Source organism: Pongo abelii, chromosome 13, assembly GCF_028885655.2.
Source record: "Pongo abelii isolate AG06213 chromosome 13, NHGRI_mPonAbe1-v2.0_pri, whole genome shotgun sequence".
Classification (NCBI taxonomy): Eukaryota; Metazoa; Chordata; class Mammalia; order Primates; family Hominidae; genus Pongo; species Pongo abelii.
In genome coordinates, this window is record NC_071998.2 from 117790577 (window position 1) to 117806327 (window position 15751).

General features: G+C 52.8%; 1 protein-coding gene across 3 annotated transcripts in view; it reads left to right on the top strand.

Annotated features, from left to right (window-relative positions):
- Positions 1–15751, top strand: part of MVB12B (multivesicular body subunit 12B) — a 179347-nt gene that overhangs the window by 147011 nt on the left and 16585 nt on the right. For all 3 annotated transcript variants that reach the window (XM_024252634.3, XM_054520632.2, XM_054520631.2), the window contains exons 8-9: positions 7886–7941; positions 10482–10541. In XM_024252634.3, coding sequence (XP_024108402.1) covers positions 7886–7941; positions 10482–10541 — 116 coding nt within the window. The remainder of the gene's footprint in view (positions 1–7885; positions 7942–10481; positions 10542–15751) is intronic.

A 15751-nucleotide genomic window follows, 5' to 3' on the forward strand; every position in this document is an offset into this window, starting at 1 on the left:
AAGAAGCATGGCAGCATCTGCTTCTGGGGAGCCCTCAGAAAGCTTCCAGTCATGGTGGAGGCAAATCCAGAACAGGCTTATCACATGGCCAGAGCAGGAGCAAGAATGCCAGAGCAGGAACAAGAAAGCCAAAGAGGGGAAGGTGCCACACACCTTTAAACAACCAGATCTCGCAAGGACTCACTCGCTATCACGAGGACAGCACCAAGGGGATGCTGCTAAACCATCCACGAGAAATCCTCTCCCCACATAACTCAGTCATCTCCCGCCAGGCCCCCCCTCCAATACCAGGAATTAGAATTGAACATGAGATTTGGGTACTTGGGTGGGGACACAGATTCAAACCACATTAAGTGGTAATGTTGAGGCTTGAGTTATTTGATGCATGTTCACCACCTTGTGTATGGGTAGTAAGCACAGATTCCCTATCCTTTTCTATTTTGTAGAACTGGGCTTGGGGAGAACTTCTTTACCTCCCAGGTTTGTTGGGGGTGGGGGGCTTTGTCATGGCACACTGAGAGCTCCAGGGCCTGGAGAGAGGGCCACTGTGTACCTGGGTGCCGTCTTTGGCTCTGCCAAGGAAAGGGCAGGTGCTGTCCCTGCATCTGGGTTGTGACTACAGACTGGTCAGGCAGTGTGGGCGGGAGAAGCCCCATCCAAGCCCTTAGACTGCATGGAAGGGGCAGGTCAGGGGTGAAAATGTGTGTCTCGTTCCCAGCTCTGCCTCCATTCAGCTCCTCGAACAGCATGTCACCCTGCATGGGACTCAGAAATAGACTAAATGCTAGAACATCACAGTCTCTCTGCTCCAAAATAATAACAAAGACAAAATGCTGGTTTCAGCTAGGGAAAAAGAAAGGAAGGAAGTAAACGTGGCTCCCCAGGAGAAGCCAGGACGGAGATGATTCATGAACATTCTTTTGGAACGTATGAAGAATGCATGCTGTTGATTTTAAGAATTATGTTTTGCAAACCTCTAGATATTTTAAAATATGAAAAGGCTGCCCAGATGAGAGGAGACATGGATGTTACAGAATTAAGAGGGGATTTAGCGGTCCCACAGATCAGCTTTCTGCCCAACACACAAAATCCCTCCCTAGCTCCCCAGCAAGTCGCTGTCTGCATCTAGCCCCTTATGCTGTGACCACCATGAAAACATGTGCAGACATTTGATTATGTTCACTTCAAGTCTTCTCTTATCTGAACCCCCACTTTTGCTGCAGTTCTCATGTGCTGGACACCATACTGGGCTCTGGGGGTGCTGGGCAGGGTGCTAGGATGAACAGAAATGGACTGGATTGTGCCTTCCTGGGCCATCGAACCTGATGGCTGCTTCTCCTTTCCCTCACGTGATCTGGCTTCAGGTTCCCTCACCACTCCGGCCTCCTTGAAGGGCCCCGGGATGACCCTCTGGGAAGATGGTCCTGGCTCTGAGTGCCCCACTCAAGCTCCAAATAGACCAGGGTGAGTGACTCCTCATCCGGGCACCAGGACTGCGGCACTGTAACCTTACAATGCTCCGTTTAAATAGTCAGATCACGTCATTGACTTACTCACCTACAGCTGCCTTCTTTCCTGTCTCCTGCTGTTATTCCACACCTCTTCCATTCCATCCAACACAGTTGGGTTTTTGGACCTACACTACGAGACTCTTCATGGGTCTCTAGTGAACTCCTTCCATTACATTTGGCCCACGATCGCAACTTTTTGAGACTTTACTGGTTTTCACTCTGTTATCTGGTTTGTAGACTGCCCACCTCGGCTTCCCATCAGGCATGCATTAGATGAGCATACCCTGTGTGTCTTCATTTGAGTCATTGATCATGCCCTGGGCACCCTTCACAGGGGTCACTTAAGGTTAGCATTGGTCTCTTAATCAGCTTCTTGAATGTGTGGTTCAACCAGTTATGGATTCTGCTAACCTCCACGGTAGCCAGCTGTATTTAGCCATCTTGTGTACATGGATAACATGAGAAAATTTGTAAGATGCTTTGCTGAAATCCATATTATTTCAGCCTGCTTTAATCTTTGATATACTAGATTTTCTAAAGTAAGTGGGATTTGGTGGGCAGATTATCTGCTTAGCAGTCTCGCTGGTCCTGGTGGCACTTGCTTCTCTTTGGATCCTCCCTGTGCTGGTGAGAAGGGCATTGTGAGAGCCCTGCTCCTCTCGATTCAGCTCCCACTGTGAGCTTCAGCCCGTGGGATCCTGTCACCTACTCTTTCTTTCCTTTGAGTTTGTTAAAAATCTGTTTTCTAGGCCATGTGTGGTGGCTCACACCTGTAATCCCAACACTTTGGGAAGTCGGGCTGGGAAAGTCACTTGAGGCCAGAAGTTCGAGACCAGCCTGGACAGCATAGTGAGACCCCCATCTCTACAAAAAATAAAAGTCTATTTTCTAGAAGAACATAGGGAGCATCTGACTATGCCCCTCCTTCTGCCGTGAACTCTCAGACGGTGGTGGTCTGTCCTGAGGCTCCCATCTCTGTCACTTGACCAGACAGCTCCTCCTTACAGTCAGGATTAGGTCGGAGCAGGTCTCCTCATCTCTGCTGCTGGTCCAGTCAGGAGCCCGTGGGCCGAGGGGTGGAGCGAGGCCGTCAAAGTCCTGAGGGCCCCCCTTGCTGCTGCCTCTTGCTCCTCAGACATTTCAGGAATGCGTCTTCCTTCCCTCCCAGTGGCTGCTGTGGGGCGTCCCACAATGACCTCACATCTCATCTTTGCCTCCTCACTAAGGTGTTACCACTGAGCCTGCCTGAGGGCCAGAAGGTGCCCCCACCCAGACACCTCGACGCCTTCATGTGGAGCAGGTTGGCCATGGGCCCCACCAACTCCCCAGGGTGCCCCAGAAGGTCTGGGAGGGAGGGCTTCACCTCTGGAGGGCAGGTGTGAGGAGGGCCTGCAGACGAACGGGAAGTGCCTCTGAGGGACTTCAGGGCCCACTGGGAGGCGGGGTGAGCACCCTGCCCACTCCCTGCAGTCTCTCAGTGGCTAAGGGAGGGCCTTGTCCTAATCATATGTGGGTGTGTGTATGCATATGCATACGTATGCGCTTATAATGGAAATATATAATTTATACCTTACATATTATATATACAAAATGTCAATCTCCCGGGCGCGGTGGCTCACGCCTGTGATCCCAACACTTTGGGAGGCTGAGGCGGGTGGATCATGAGGTCAGGAAATTGAGACCATCCTGGCTAACATGGTGAAACCCTGTCTCTACTAAAAATACAAAAAAATTAGCCAGGCATGGTGGCGGGTGCCTGTAGTCCCAGCTACTTGGGAGGCTGAGGCAGGAGAATGACCTGAACCCAAGAGGAGGAGCTTGCAGTGAGCCAAGATCACGCCACTGCACTCCAGCCTGGGTGACAGAGCGAGACTTCGTCTCAAAAAAAAAAAAAAAAATGTAATTCTATAATCTATGTAAAGGTATATTTTTACATAATATATGTGATATATATATATATTTGTGTGTTAGGCTGTTCTTATGTTGCTATAAAGGAATACCTGAGACTGGGTCATTGATAAAGAACAGAGATTGAATTGGCTCTTGGCCTACGGTTCTACAGGCTGTGCAGGAATCATAGCACTGGCATCTGCTTCTCGGGAAGCCCCAGGAAGCTTCCAGCCATGGTGGAAGGTGAAGGGGGAACAGGCATATCACATGGCCAGAGCAGGAGTGAGAGAGAAGGCTGGGGGAGGTGCCACGCACTTAACCAGATCTCATGAGAATCACTCACTACCGTGAGAACAGCACCAAGCCATGAGGGATCCACCTCCATGACCCAAACACCTCCCACCAGGTCTCATCTCCAACAGTGGGGATTACATTTTAACATGAGACTTGTCAGGTACATATATCTAAACTATGTCAATATATATACAAAAAAATGCTATTGTTGATATCTAAGTTTTACAAGTGTATAGTCTGTTTTCATACTGCTATGAAGAAATACCTAAGACTTCATAATTTATAAAGAAAGAGAGGTTTAATGGACTCACAGTTCCACATGGCTGGGGAGACCTCACAATCATGGCGGAAGGCAAAGGAGGAGCAAAGGCATGTCTTCTATGGCAGCAGGCAAGACAGCATGTGCAGGGGGAACTCCCCTTTATAAAACCATCAGATCTCATGAGACTTATTCACTCTCATGAGAATAGCATGGCAAAAACCTGCCCCCATGATTCAATTACCTCCCACTGGGTCCCTCCCACGACTCATGGGGATTACAGGAGCTACAATTCAAGATGATATTTGGGTGGGGACATAGCCAAACCATATCAACAAGTTACTTTTTTCTTCTTGATTTGTATTTAAAGCCCTCAACTCAGAGCAGCCAGCCTGGGCAAACCCATTCTTCTTCATCTCCTCTGCTGACTAGCAAGGCAAGAGCGCAGCGTGACAGGAGGCCTGGCTTTCTGACTGTGGTCAGAAAGCCAGGCTTACGGGACCACCTATGTTTCTAGATCCTTCTCTTTCAAAGACATGACCATCAGTTGGAAGGAGAAAGAAACACATGCTCCTTGTGGGAGCAGGGAGAAACTGCTTAATGGGTGAGGGGTTTGGCTTTGGAGCGATGGAAATGTTTTGGAACTAGATGGAGGTGGTGATCGCACACCATTGTGAATGTTCTAAATGCCACTGTATTGTTCACTTTAAAACGGTTAATTTTATACGAATTTTTTAAAACATTTCCCTCCCTGCTTAGATCTTCCCATTTCCTAGAAGTGATTCCCAGGCTTCTTCCATCCATGGCTTTCATCTCCAGCAGCAACAGGAGGGGGTGGCAGTGAGCAGGGTCCCCAGGTCCTGAGAGAGGTTAGGCACTTGCCCCAGGCTGGAGCCCCCTACCCAGTTCCCCAGATCCCCGTGCATGGGAACAGCAGCCCTCCCTGTCCAGCACAGCCCCTGAGCCCCCAGGCCCTGCCCCTGGGCTGGGGACCTAGAATGCAGAGTTGACTCGCACATGCACCTACCGGAAGAGGAGAGGAGACACGGGCCTGGCCAGACCCCAGGGAGGGCCTCAGGGAAGGCATGCTGCAGGAGAGGCACTCAGAAGACTGGGAAGGACAGTTGAGGTACAAGCATAGAGGGAGGAAGGGATGGGTAAGCCAGGAAGAGGGTCAGGTGCAAGGGGCCAGGGCCTTCAATGCCAGTCAAGACCCCCATCTTGGAAATCCTGCCCTTCTCTGTCCATTGGAGGCACAGGCAGTACCGACAGCCTCTGACTCGGGAGGCCTCCCATGGGAGGAGCCCCCTTCCTCTCTGCCATCGCCAGTACTTCCCAACCCCCTCAGTTCCTGGTGTAATCAGGTCTTTGCACATCACCTTACCACCTTTGTAACACACAGCATCCCTAGACATACAGTGACATGTAGATAGAAACAACTGTCACCAGTGAGAGGCAGTTCTTCACTCCCAAATACTAATAAGGTCTTTAAAACATCAGAGGCAGAAAGCCTGGGGGATGAATGGCGAGTGGGTTCTGCAGGGGAGCGATTGCCAGGGCTTGTGCACAGTACCTGGGCGTGCAGGGAGGACTCTGCTGTGGACCCTGCTGTCTGTCTAGCAGGCAAGAGAAGCCGTGGAAGAGGTGGATGTGGGCAGAGAGTGGGAAATGAGGACCGTGACGGGTGAAGAGTGGGCTTCGGGACTTTACTGGGGAGGTCAAGTAGCCTGTACTATCCAGAGCTTTGGGGCTACTGCTGCCTACCTTTGTGACCCTAGCAAGCACCAACTTCTCAGAGCTTCTGCTTCCCAATCTCTAAAATGATCAGAAGTGTTACGAGTGCCCGGCCCATCTCAGCAGCACTAGGAAGGGCGTGGAAGTCAGGTCGGGCAGACAGTGGCGGGAGCTGGCACACCTCTATCCGGTGGGACTCGACTCTGCCCCTCTCTAGAAGGCTTTGTGGCTCTTCGAGGCTCCTTTATTCATTGCTGAACTTTTTCATATGTGAAGCAGCACACAAGCATAAGTACTCAGAGTTCACACACAGGTCTGCACGCGGGATGTACTGAACGAGATTGAGGCCCGAATGTGGGACGTACTGAATGAGATTGTTTGGGGCCTTCCCCTCACCCCACTTTCTGGGGAAGTGTTGCCTGTTCGGGACCTTGGTCCCATCTCTTCCGGCAGCTCACAGCAGGTTGCCAGCACCACCTGAAATGGGAGAAGGCCTCTGACCAGGAGTCTCTGTCTAAGTCCAGCAGCCACACTGGACAGCGGCCCTTCCAAGAGAGGAGGGCATGGGGTATGCAGCGACTGCCGCCACCTGTGCTGTGTCTTTTTCTTCGTGCTGATCCAAGAAGGTTTCGTTTCTTTCCTTCCCTAAAACAAAGCGTGAGCAGAGTTCTATGATGTTTTATTCCTGTATGAACATAGCATTCGGGTTTTCTTGCTGATTGGGAGGATGTGTCCCAGGTTTCTTCTTCTCTTATGTCCTTTCCTCTTGCTTTGATGCTTTCTGCTTCTGCTACTCTTCTTTGTTAGGACTGAGAAAAAAAAACATGATCACTGAAGGTTCCAGAGAAGTCATCATTCCAGGAGACACTGGGGGAAGCAAAGATTGTTGGTCCCGGGAGCACACTGCCCGACGCTGCCCCCACACTCTACCTGGCTTCCATTGTGCTCACTCCGTTTCTCCCTGAAACCACAATTTACTGCATAGCCACCACCTCAGGGTGCAGCCACCCCTGACTTCGGGGCTCCGCGTCCCTGCACTCATGACCAGGCCCCTCACAACTGCGGCTGCATGTTCCCGACTCTTCCCAGACCTAAGGGAGAAGCCGACACTAGAGAGGCCCCTACCACTGTCCCAGCAGCCACATGGCTGCCACGTTGGCTCTGTGAATGCCGGCATCACATCTCGTCCAGTGTGACCTGTTCCTCAATGTGGCAGGATTTCCAGTCCTGGCGTGGCACCAGAGTCGTCCTCTCTGAGGTTATAATTCATAGAGAAGCGCTCACTTATGAAGGCACACCCTGGGTCGTTTTTGTCCATATGCTTTTGACAGCGATCCCCTGGGACAGGGTGGAGGGAGGGGTGGCCACAGAAAAGGAACCACGCCCCTGGGCCCCTGGTTTCTCCATCATTGTGTCCCCGTTCCATGCCCTTTTTCTCACGTCCTGTTAAAATTGAGCACACTGGTGAGCCTCGAGTCAGCCCTTGATGCCCTGGGTCTGAGTGACTGAGAGTCGGCGACAGCCACTGTTGCCCCCACCTGCCAAGCACCTGCTCTGTGCCAGCGCTGGCCAGGCGCCCCACACACTCCACTTCTGATGCACAGGCACCCTGTCATGTAGGCGGCACCATCTTTTTAAATGTGACTTCGCTTTTCGTCTTTCAACTTCAGTTGCTCATCTGCAGTCACCAGCTGGGATTTGAACCCAGCCAATCTGACTCCTGAGCTCCTTTTTCCTCCCACTTAGTCTTTTCCCCTGAGCCCAACAGCACCTTAGAGCATGTCTAATGCACGTGCTTACTGCCTTCATCTCATTGCAACCTGTCCCTGCCAGCTGTGTCACCTTCATCCTGCTGCCAGCCCCTGGTGACTCTCCTGTTACAGATCAGAGACCAGACTCCAGGGGTGGAGAGTAGGGGTTCTAGACCAGCCGCTCTCTGCTCCTAGAGCTCTTGTCTACACAACTGCCTGGTGCTCAGGGGTTGACGAGGCGCCTGCCTCTCTCAGTAGGTTGTGTGTCCCGGCAGCAGGGGTGGGACCTGTCCTCTTTCATAGCTCCTGCACATCTGTGCTGGATGTTACCTGGCTCCATCCAGTGACAGATTCATATTCTCTGTTTCGACGTCTTCAGTTGCTGGACAACTAAATGCCATCTTCAATACCTCTAATGCCATCTTTTTTTTTTTCTTCTTTTGCAGCAATGGATGGTGTGCCTTTTATGATTTCAGAGAAGTTTTCTTGTGTTCCAGAAAGTGTAAGTTTTATGCATGATCGCCCTTCCCCTCCGCCACCCCCCAGCCTGATGTCCCTCCATCCTGATGTACACGGCACACAGGGCTGTTCTGGCGGCACTCACGCTCCTTCCCCTACTGGAATCTTGTTTGCCTGCGTGTCCTCTCTCCCGCTGGAAGCTGAACCCCTGAGGTTGGGGGGTGGGTCGTGTGCATCTCTGGCCCTATCAGCCAGTGCCCCATGTAGTAGATGTTTGAGAAATGAAGAAAACAACAGCTGGGGGATGGGAAAGTAGCAAGAGGCTGGCAGACGAGCTCAGGTGCACCCAGCCTTTGCCATGCCGCACATGATTAACCCGACCTGAGCTTCTCTGGTTGTGAATGTTCTTTGTCTCCCAAGTCCAACTTAGTAAGTTTTGTTCTTTCTTAAGGATGACAATTTCCTGTAGAAAGGAGGCTGCCTTGTTTTCCCATTGTCATAGCTGCATTCTGCGCTCTGACACGGGGGCTGCCATGCAAATGTAGTGCCTCTAGCTGTGGTCTCCTGCCCACACCAGTCCAGCATGGACCCCACCATCCACATCAGCACTCTCGCACAGGCCAGGCTCACGCCATCTTTTTATCAGAGGGACCGAGTGAGCTGGCCAGGACCAAAGGCCAACTTCAGACTGTGAGGGGCGGCCACCCTGCATGGCAGTGGGGTCTCTGCCTCTCACTGCTAGGGTCGGCCCTCCAATGGCGCCAGCCCCCAAGATGGCAGTGGCCCCCTCCCAGCTGTGCAGGCTTGGCCCATGCTGGCTCAGCAAACCCGTTTCTGGTTTTGATCCTTTCTGCAGAAGTTGGCCTTGACTAGCTAATAAACATGAAGGCCCCAGCTTGGGCACAGCTAAAGAATCCTTCAGTGTTTTTCTTGGATCCAGCTTAAAACCACCCGGCTTGCGATTTGACCTGCTCTGTAGTTTCCATTTTCGTGAAATAGAATAGGCCTCCTCTGAACCCTTCTGGTAAGCAGCTTAATCTTGAAAAATGCTCGTGACGTGACATGCGGAGCTCCAGTAACTTCAGCCGACTCCACGGGGCCGCGTTGCCATGGCAACGCTGGCGCCTCTCCCGCCGTTCCCTGGGAGAGGCTGCTCTGTCCTGCTCACCAGCTCCAGTTGGGAGAATTTAGTGGGGTGGTTAGAGCCTAATGACACAGCAGCTGCACCTCTGCTGGGTCCCGGGCAGCGCGGGCAGGCGGCGCCGCTCTCGCGCCCCTCGTTTTGGCAGCACGGAGAGCACCACACTGTTCCGTGGCTACCGGCAGAGCAGCCGCGAGAGGAACATATGATTCGGTGGCCCCGTCCCAAGATCTCTCTCGCGAATGTGCTGCTGCCGGGCGCTGCCACGCGCTGCCACCTCGGCCAGGGCTCCAAGGACACACACCCAGCCAGGCCCGGTGCCCTGCGCTCCCTGCTCTTCTCAGTGCAGCGCCCCGCAGCCCCGCTACAGGGGCCGCCGCTCTTAATGGACGAGGGAATGAGGAAGGGATTTAACCCGCAGCTGCCTCGCCAGGAGGCGCTGAGACTGGTTTTGAGTCTGGGTCCTCAGACTCCAGAGCCAGCCTCGCAGGAAACCCCTGCTGGCTTCGCGGAGGCTCCAGCTCCACTCCCATCCCTGAGCTACCGCCCTTCAGGACCATGCGGGCCCTGGGGTTCTGTCGAAGGCCCTCAGGTTTAGCCTGGGCCCCAGGAGGCTGGGCCAGGGACCCCTCTGGGGAACACAGAACACTCATGTGCCCAGCAGGGACTCAGACCAGGAGCCACATGGACTGGACGCCCTCTGCCCTCCGAGCTTCTGAGTCCAGGCTTCTGTGGGCCTCTAGCTCACTCACTGCCATGTGTATTTGATTTTTCATGCTGTCTGTTGCAAAGCCAGCATTTTTTTAAGTCTCCAATCTTCATGAAATTATAAAAACTCTCATTAAAATGCAATGTTATCATTTTTTTCACGTCGATTTCTCAAATGATAATTGATGGGCGGTTGTTTCATTTACGTGGCATTTCCAAAGACCTGGAATCCCCCCAGCTCCTACCCTGGATTCCCCCTAAGGAACTCTTCCTCCCCGGAGTTCCTTAAACCTCCTGCCTTCTTACCCAGACACAGTGGCTGGGCGACCTCCAGGGAGAGCTTGGCACCTCCAGTTTATAGCTGCAGCAAGAAAGAGCACACCTTGCCTGCGTGTTCTGCTGGCAGAGGGAGGAGACAGGTGAAGCAGGCCGGCCACGGTCAGTCGTCCAGGAGACCTGGGTCCCCCTGGGTGCCACAGACCACAACTAGGCAAAGGTCCCGCAGCACAGGGGCCAGTGCCTTGAGGGCCACATTCCTGCATCAGGCTCTATTGTCATTTCTCCTGCCACCCCCACGCGTGACTGAGAGTCCCACTGTGTCTTCCTGTGGAAAGTGGGTAGAGAAACGCTAGATCACACCGTGGCTTGAGGTGTTACCATTGTCATGCATAAAAGTAAGTGTGGGAGGAGCATTTTCCAGCTGTTTAAAAGGGCGACTTCATCTGTATTTTCAGATGCAGCCCTTTGATCTCCTGGGAATCACCATCAAATCTCTAGCAGAAATCGAAAAAGAGGTAAGCAAGCCGTCAGGGGAGGGGAGGGCAGGCCTGGGCCATCGCCTGCACACCGGCGTCTCTCGTGTTCCCCTAGGGATCCACTCCAAGAGGGACAGGTGAAGGTGTTCTGTTCTCTTCTGAGAAAAACACTTTCGTTTCACCCAAATGTGTTTCTTAGATAAAGTAACTCAATTCTAATGTATTTCCTACTTCCAGTCAAATATGACCCACATCTTGTCTTCTCTAAGTCAGAATGTTTTACATGACAGACGGAGCCTCAGTTCTCCTTTTTTAAAAGAAGTCTCAGCTTTGGGAAGGTGGAGGTTGGAGGACAGGCACCAGGTTGACTTTTCTTCCTCCATTTGTTTTGTTTTATTATTTGCCACCAGGAGGGGTTTCGGGAAATGACCAAGCCTCTCCACGATTTAGGGGCAGGTCAGCGTACCTTCCGCTGTGCTTCATGAGGTCAGGGTACATTCCGCCGTGCTTCACGAGGTCAGGGTACCTTCCGCCGTGCTTCACGAGGTCAGGGTACCTGCCGCCGTGCTTCACGAGGTCAGGGTACCTTCCGCCGTGCTTCACGAGGTCAGGGTAACTTCCGCCGTGCTTCATAAGCTAGAACGCATCTGGCAGCCTGGTTTCAAACAGTTCACACATTTTCCTAATAAAAAAGAAAGAAACCCAGGACTGGCATGCAGATGATAACTCTGAGGAAAGGGGGTTGAGTCAGACCACCAGGGGCCTCCTGTTTCCATAAGACAGCACGGGGTGTGTGGCTTCTCTTCTGTAGAGCGGGTGGTTAAGCAGTCACACCGCCACAGCCAGCTCTCCTCTGAGAGGAACATTCATCTCAAAGATGGAAATGGTAGAACCATTTCAATATTCTCCATTCCTTGGGGTTTTCTCTTGTGTACCCAGCTAGCAGAAGCCGGCTGCATTATTGAAAGATGGCTGAAATCAAGCAAAATTGAATCAATGTAGTACAACAAATTTCTAAACCTGTCATAGCAAAAACAAGACAAAAAAGTCCCCCTTTGTCTTTGATTTTCAGTAAATCATAAAAACCAACCTGATTGTCATATATAGATTTTTTTTTCTTTTTTTGATAACTCAGAAAAAATGACTGGCTGGGACATTAGAAACATAGGTGTGCATAAAATTTCACACCTGCCCTTCTCAAAGCAGGGGAGCTGTGGGTGGCTGTGAAGTCCACCTGCTTATGGACACCCCATTTGCATGGGGCCCTGCGTGGGGTGCAGCCCAGGGGATGTGGGGAAGGCCTCAGAGGGGCTGCTGCTGCCACAGGTGGTCCCCAGGGCAGAGGTTATGCTGACATACCTCCAGACCAGCCCACTCCACTGTGGATGGGGGCAAGTCACATACCCGCTGTTTACCATGGGGTCACAGCAGAACCTGTCTCACAGGGTGCTTTGTGATGCCAAATGGATATAGGTGGGGCATGCTGGCAGCAGGGGCTTCAGCGTCGAGCCATCTCCCCTCCCGTTCTGCCCCAGCCTGCCTGTGGGCCTAACAGTGGCACCGTTTAAGCACCTGCTGTGTGCTCAGCCTGGGGCCTGAGGCTTTCCATACATGATCACTGGTTCCTACCCCAGGCCTCATTCCTCCCTGTGTCATGGTGAGAAATGGAGACTCCGAGAGGTGGAGTAACTGGCCCAAGACAAGATGGAGACCCAGTGTGTCGTGCTCCAAATCCTTTCCACTGTGACGGAAAGTGGTAGCTCTGTGTCCTTCCAAGGGGGCTCTCTAGGCTGGTGGGGACAATGGGGCCTGGGAGGCCAGTCAGTCTAGTTCCTGACCCTGGGTGGGCCTTTGAGGTACTGGAGTGGGGTGAAGTGGGTGAGGGTCCCAATGTGGGGTCCAGGGCGTGTGGTGGGAACCCTGCAAACCTTATTCTCTTCCCCACTCTAAGGACTGAAATCTGTGATTCATTACAATGTAGTGTCTCAATGTCGGGTGCTCCGAGTCACAGTGTGGCCACCCCCAGGAGGTGCAGAGCCAGGGGTGGGGGCACACCCTGGAGTCAGTGCCTGGCTAGAATCTCAGATCTTCCACTGACTTTTCTGAGCCAGCATTTCTTTTTCTGCACAATCAGTATATAATAATAGTGCTTAGTCCAGAGTCTATGTGGGTTTAACTGCAAAGGTCCAGTGAATGGCCTGGACCAGTGCCTGCCTCAGTGCTGCTGGCTGTCACCGTTACCACAGCCACCACTGTCACCATCATTACCATTCTCCTTATCCACAGAGAAGGGCGTGAGTCGGCACAGTCCCACCCATTCCGCTGTCCCGCTGCTCTGTTGCTGGGGCTGAAAGCTTCATCCCTGTGGACCAAGGCCACCTGTATTTCTTGGTTTTAGTGACGGGTTAAAAAAAAAACAGGTCTGGGCCAGGTGTGGTGGCTTATGCCTGTAATCCCAGCACTTTGGAAGGCTGAGGCAAGCAGATCACCTGAGGTCAGGAGTTTGAGACCAGCCCGGTCGACATGGTAAAACTTTGTCTCTACTAAAAACACACAAAAAAATAGCCAGGTGTGGTGGAGCACACCTGTAGTCCCAGCTACTCAGGAGGCTGAAGCAGGAGAATCACTTGAGCCCAGGAGACGGAGGCTGCAGTGAGCCGAGATCGCACCATTGCAATCCAGCCTGGGCGACAGGGAGAGACTCCGTCTCAAAAAAAAAAAATAACAAAACAGGTCTGTATTTGCTATTGAAGTAAATTAAAGTCGATGTAAATAAATGTGGGGGAATGGGGAGAGGTTAGAACCTTAAACAGGGTAGAAAACCATAACAAGTATCACTGCAGTGGAGAGTACCACAGAGTTTTTCATTTAACCTGAGGATTTAAAAGTTCCTTATACCAGCCATTCGCGTAACGTTGAAGTCCACACACTCCGGCCAATGGGCTCCTTCCGCAGCCGTGGCAAAGGCTTTTCTCCATAAATAAACCTGAAGTTGCTTCTTTTAGCCACTGAACTCGGCATTGCTCGTGGGAGTTGGGGGTTCAAGGAGAAGTGGTGCCTGGAGCCAGAGCGACTGGCTGTCACTCTTGGACTCTGCAGGTTTGGCCCTGGAGTGGGCTGTTCCCTGGGTCGGGATGAGTTTGATTTGGTGCCTTCCATTTATAACAGGTCTGGCTGCTCTTAGTGAGAGGCATGGGAGTGGAGAAGTCTCTGCTCAGAAATTTGCTTTGCTCAATGTAAACCTTTGTGTTTTATACCATTAAACCAAAAAAAAAAAAAAAAGAGTAGAGTAAATACAAGTGGGAGACTGCTTTCAGGTTCAGGGGCACAGACCTTTGACTGTGCCTCCCGCTCGTCCAGAACAGCTCCCCAGGCTCGCCCAGGATTCCCAGACAGGGTGGTGAGCGTGGCATCCAGGGAGAGGCTGCTCTGTACTGGGCAGGTGCTTCCCTTCATGATCCCTCTGCACCCTGTGGGAGGAAGTGGGGTCCACCCATTTACAGAAGTCTGGACTCAAGAAGTTAAGTGACTGGCCAGATTCCCACAGCAGCAACCCAGAGCTGAACAGGGGGCTGAGTGTGACCCTGGCTGAATACATGACCGTCTTCATCTACTAAAGAGTGGTCCCAACTTGAAGGGAAATAGAAATATGAGCCCTGAGGCAGCACTGTTCTGTCCTTCCAGAACTGCAGCCAGTGTCCCTCCTGCCAGCGTTAACTGTCCTCACCATGCCCTGCCTGAGGGATGTTTCTGAATTGAAGCCCAAGCACAGTTGCCACCATTCGGCTTCAGGGACGGTCACCCTCCAACAAACCCCATGACCCTGTGCACCCTGAGCATGGAGGTTAGGGACGTGGGCAGCCACAGGGAGCTCCCCAGAGCCAGCCAAGCAGAGCTGCCTCCACCCCCACAAGGACACAGATGGCCTGGCCCAGGAGCTGCCCAGCACTGATTGACAAACAGGGTGTCACCTGGTTGTGGGTGGGTGTCCCTCAGCCCCCAGCATCCTGAGGAGCCCCAGGGAGCATGCGCTGCTGGGCCTGGACAACCAGGCTGCCCTGGAGAACTGGAAGGGGAATGAGCCCATTCAGATGCCGGTGTCTGCAGGGACCCTCATGGGCTGTGTGTAGGCAACGGACAGGACACAGCCTCCCAGTGTGGATGCCTGGGGTAGGGGACAAATTTGTCGTATAGGTTTGGCTCTGGGGCATGTTCCCAGGCCCTCTCACCCCAAAGTGGAGCACAGGCCTGCTCATCCCAGCCCAGCGCGCGGCACGGCGCGGCGGTCAGGGCACCTGGCAGCTGGTGGAGCATGGTTAGAGGTGGCTGCCCTGCTCTTCACCGGGTTCTCCTCAGGAGTCGTGGTACCTGATGCACTTGGGTGAAATTTCACGAAAAACGCCCAAGGACAGTCATGTTTTAAAGTTAGAATCAATGTATGCGCCATTGAGCAAATTTTGAAGAAAAGGATCTTTGGAAAGACAGAAAACCTCTCATGATTCGGACGTGCTCTGTGATGGCATGGGTGGCTCAAAGTGAAGGAAGCCGTGATTCATAGAGAAATTCCAACTCAAACGCCGTCACCCTGCTGGCTCCCCATGACAGAGCAGTGGCCTTCTGCCTGGCCATCTTCCAGCAGCCAAGTGCTCCTGCCACCTCCGTCACCTCGCATCCAGAGCAGGGGCTTTGCCGTCCTCCCAGGGCCCGCATACATGAGTCCCAGGCATGAGGAAGTGAATTTTTACCTCATCGTCCCTCAGCCAGGGAGGTGACCAGGGGCTGGTCAGTGGCAGCCTCGTGGCCACCGTGGGCAGTTTTCTGGTCCCGGCCCCACCTGTCCATGCCTCGTCCCCTCCCCTCCAGTTTGGCTCTGCAGGAGGGCAGTGGGTGACCCGGTGGGGCTGTTGTCCCAGTGAAGCCCTTACGGTTCTCCAGACAAAAGGCTGTCTGTGTCCTGGAGCCTGGAAAGTGTAATTTCGCAGCCAGCGCCCATGATGAAGCATCTTCTCTGGGCGTGAGGAGATGGGTGTATAAATATTCTCTGTTTCTGCCGCTCTTTATTTCCCTGGTAAGCAGTTGCCCCATTTCTCCAGCTGATGGATTCCCCATCGCAACCAGGGTGGGAGCTGCCTGGCTCTGCAGTCCAGGCAGCAGCTTCTAAAATAATCCTCATGTCTTGGTTACCTGTGTATCCTCCCTCCCCACCCACAGTCCCGCCCTGGCATCCGTGGAAGACCTCACCATCCCGC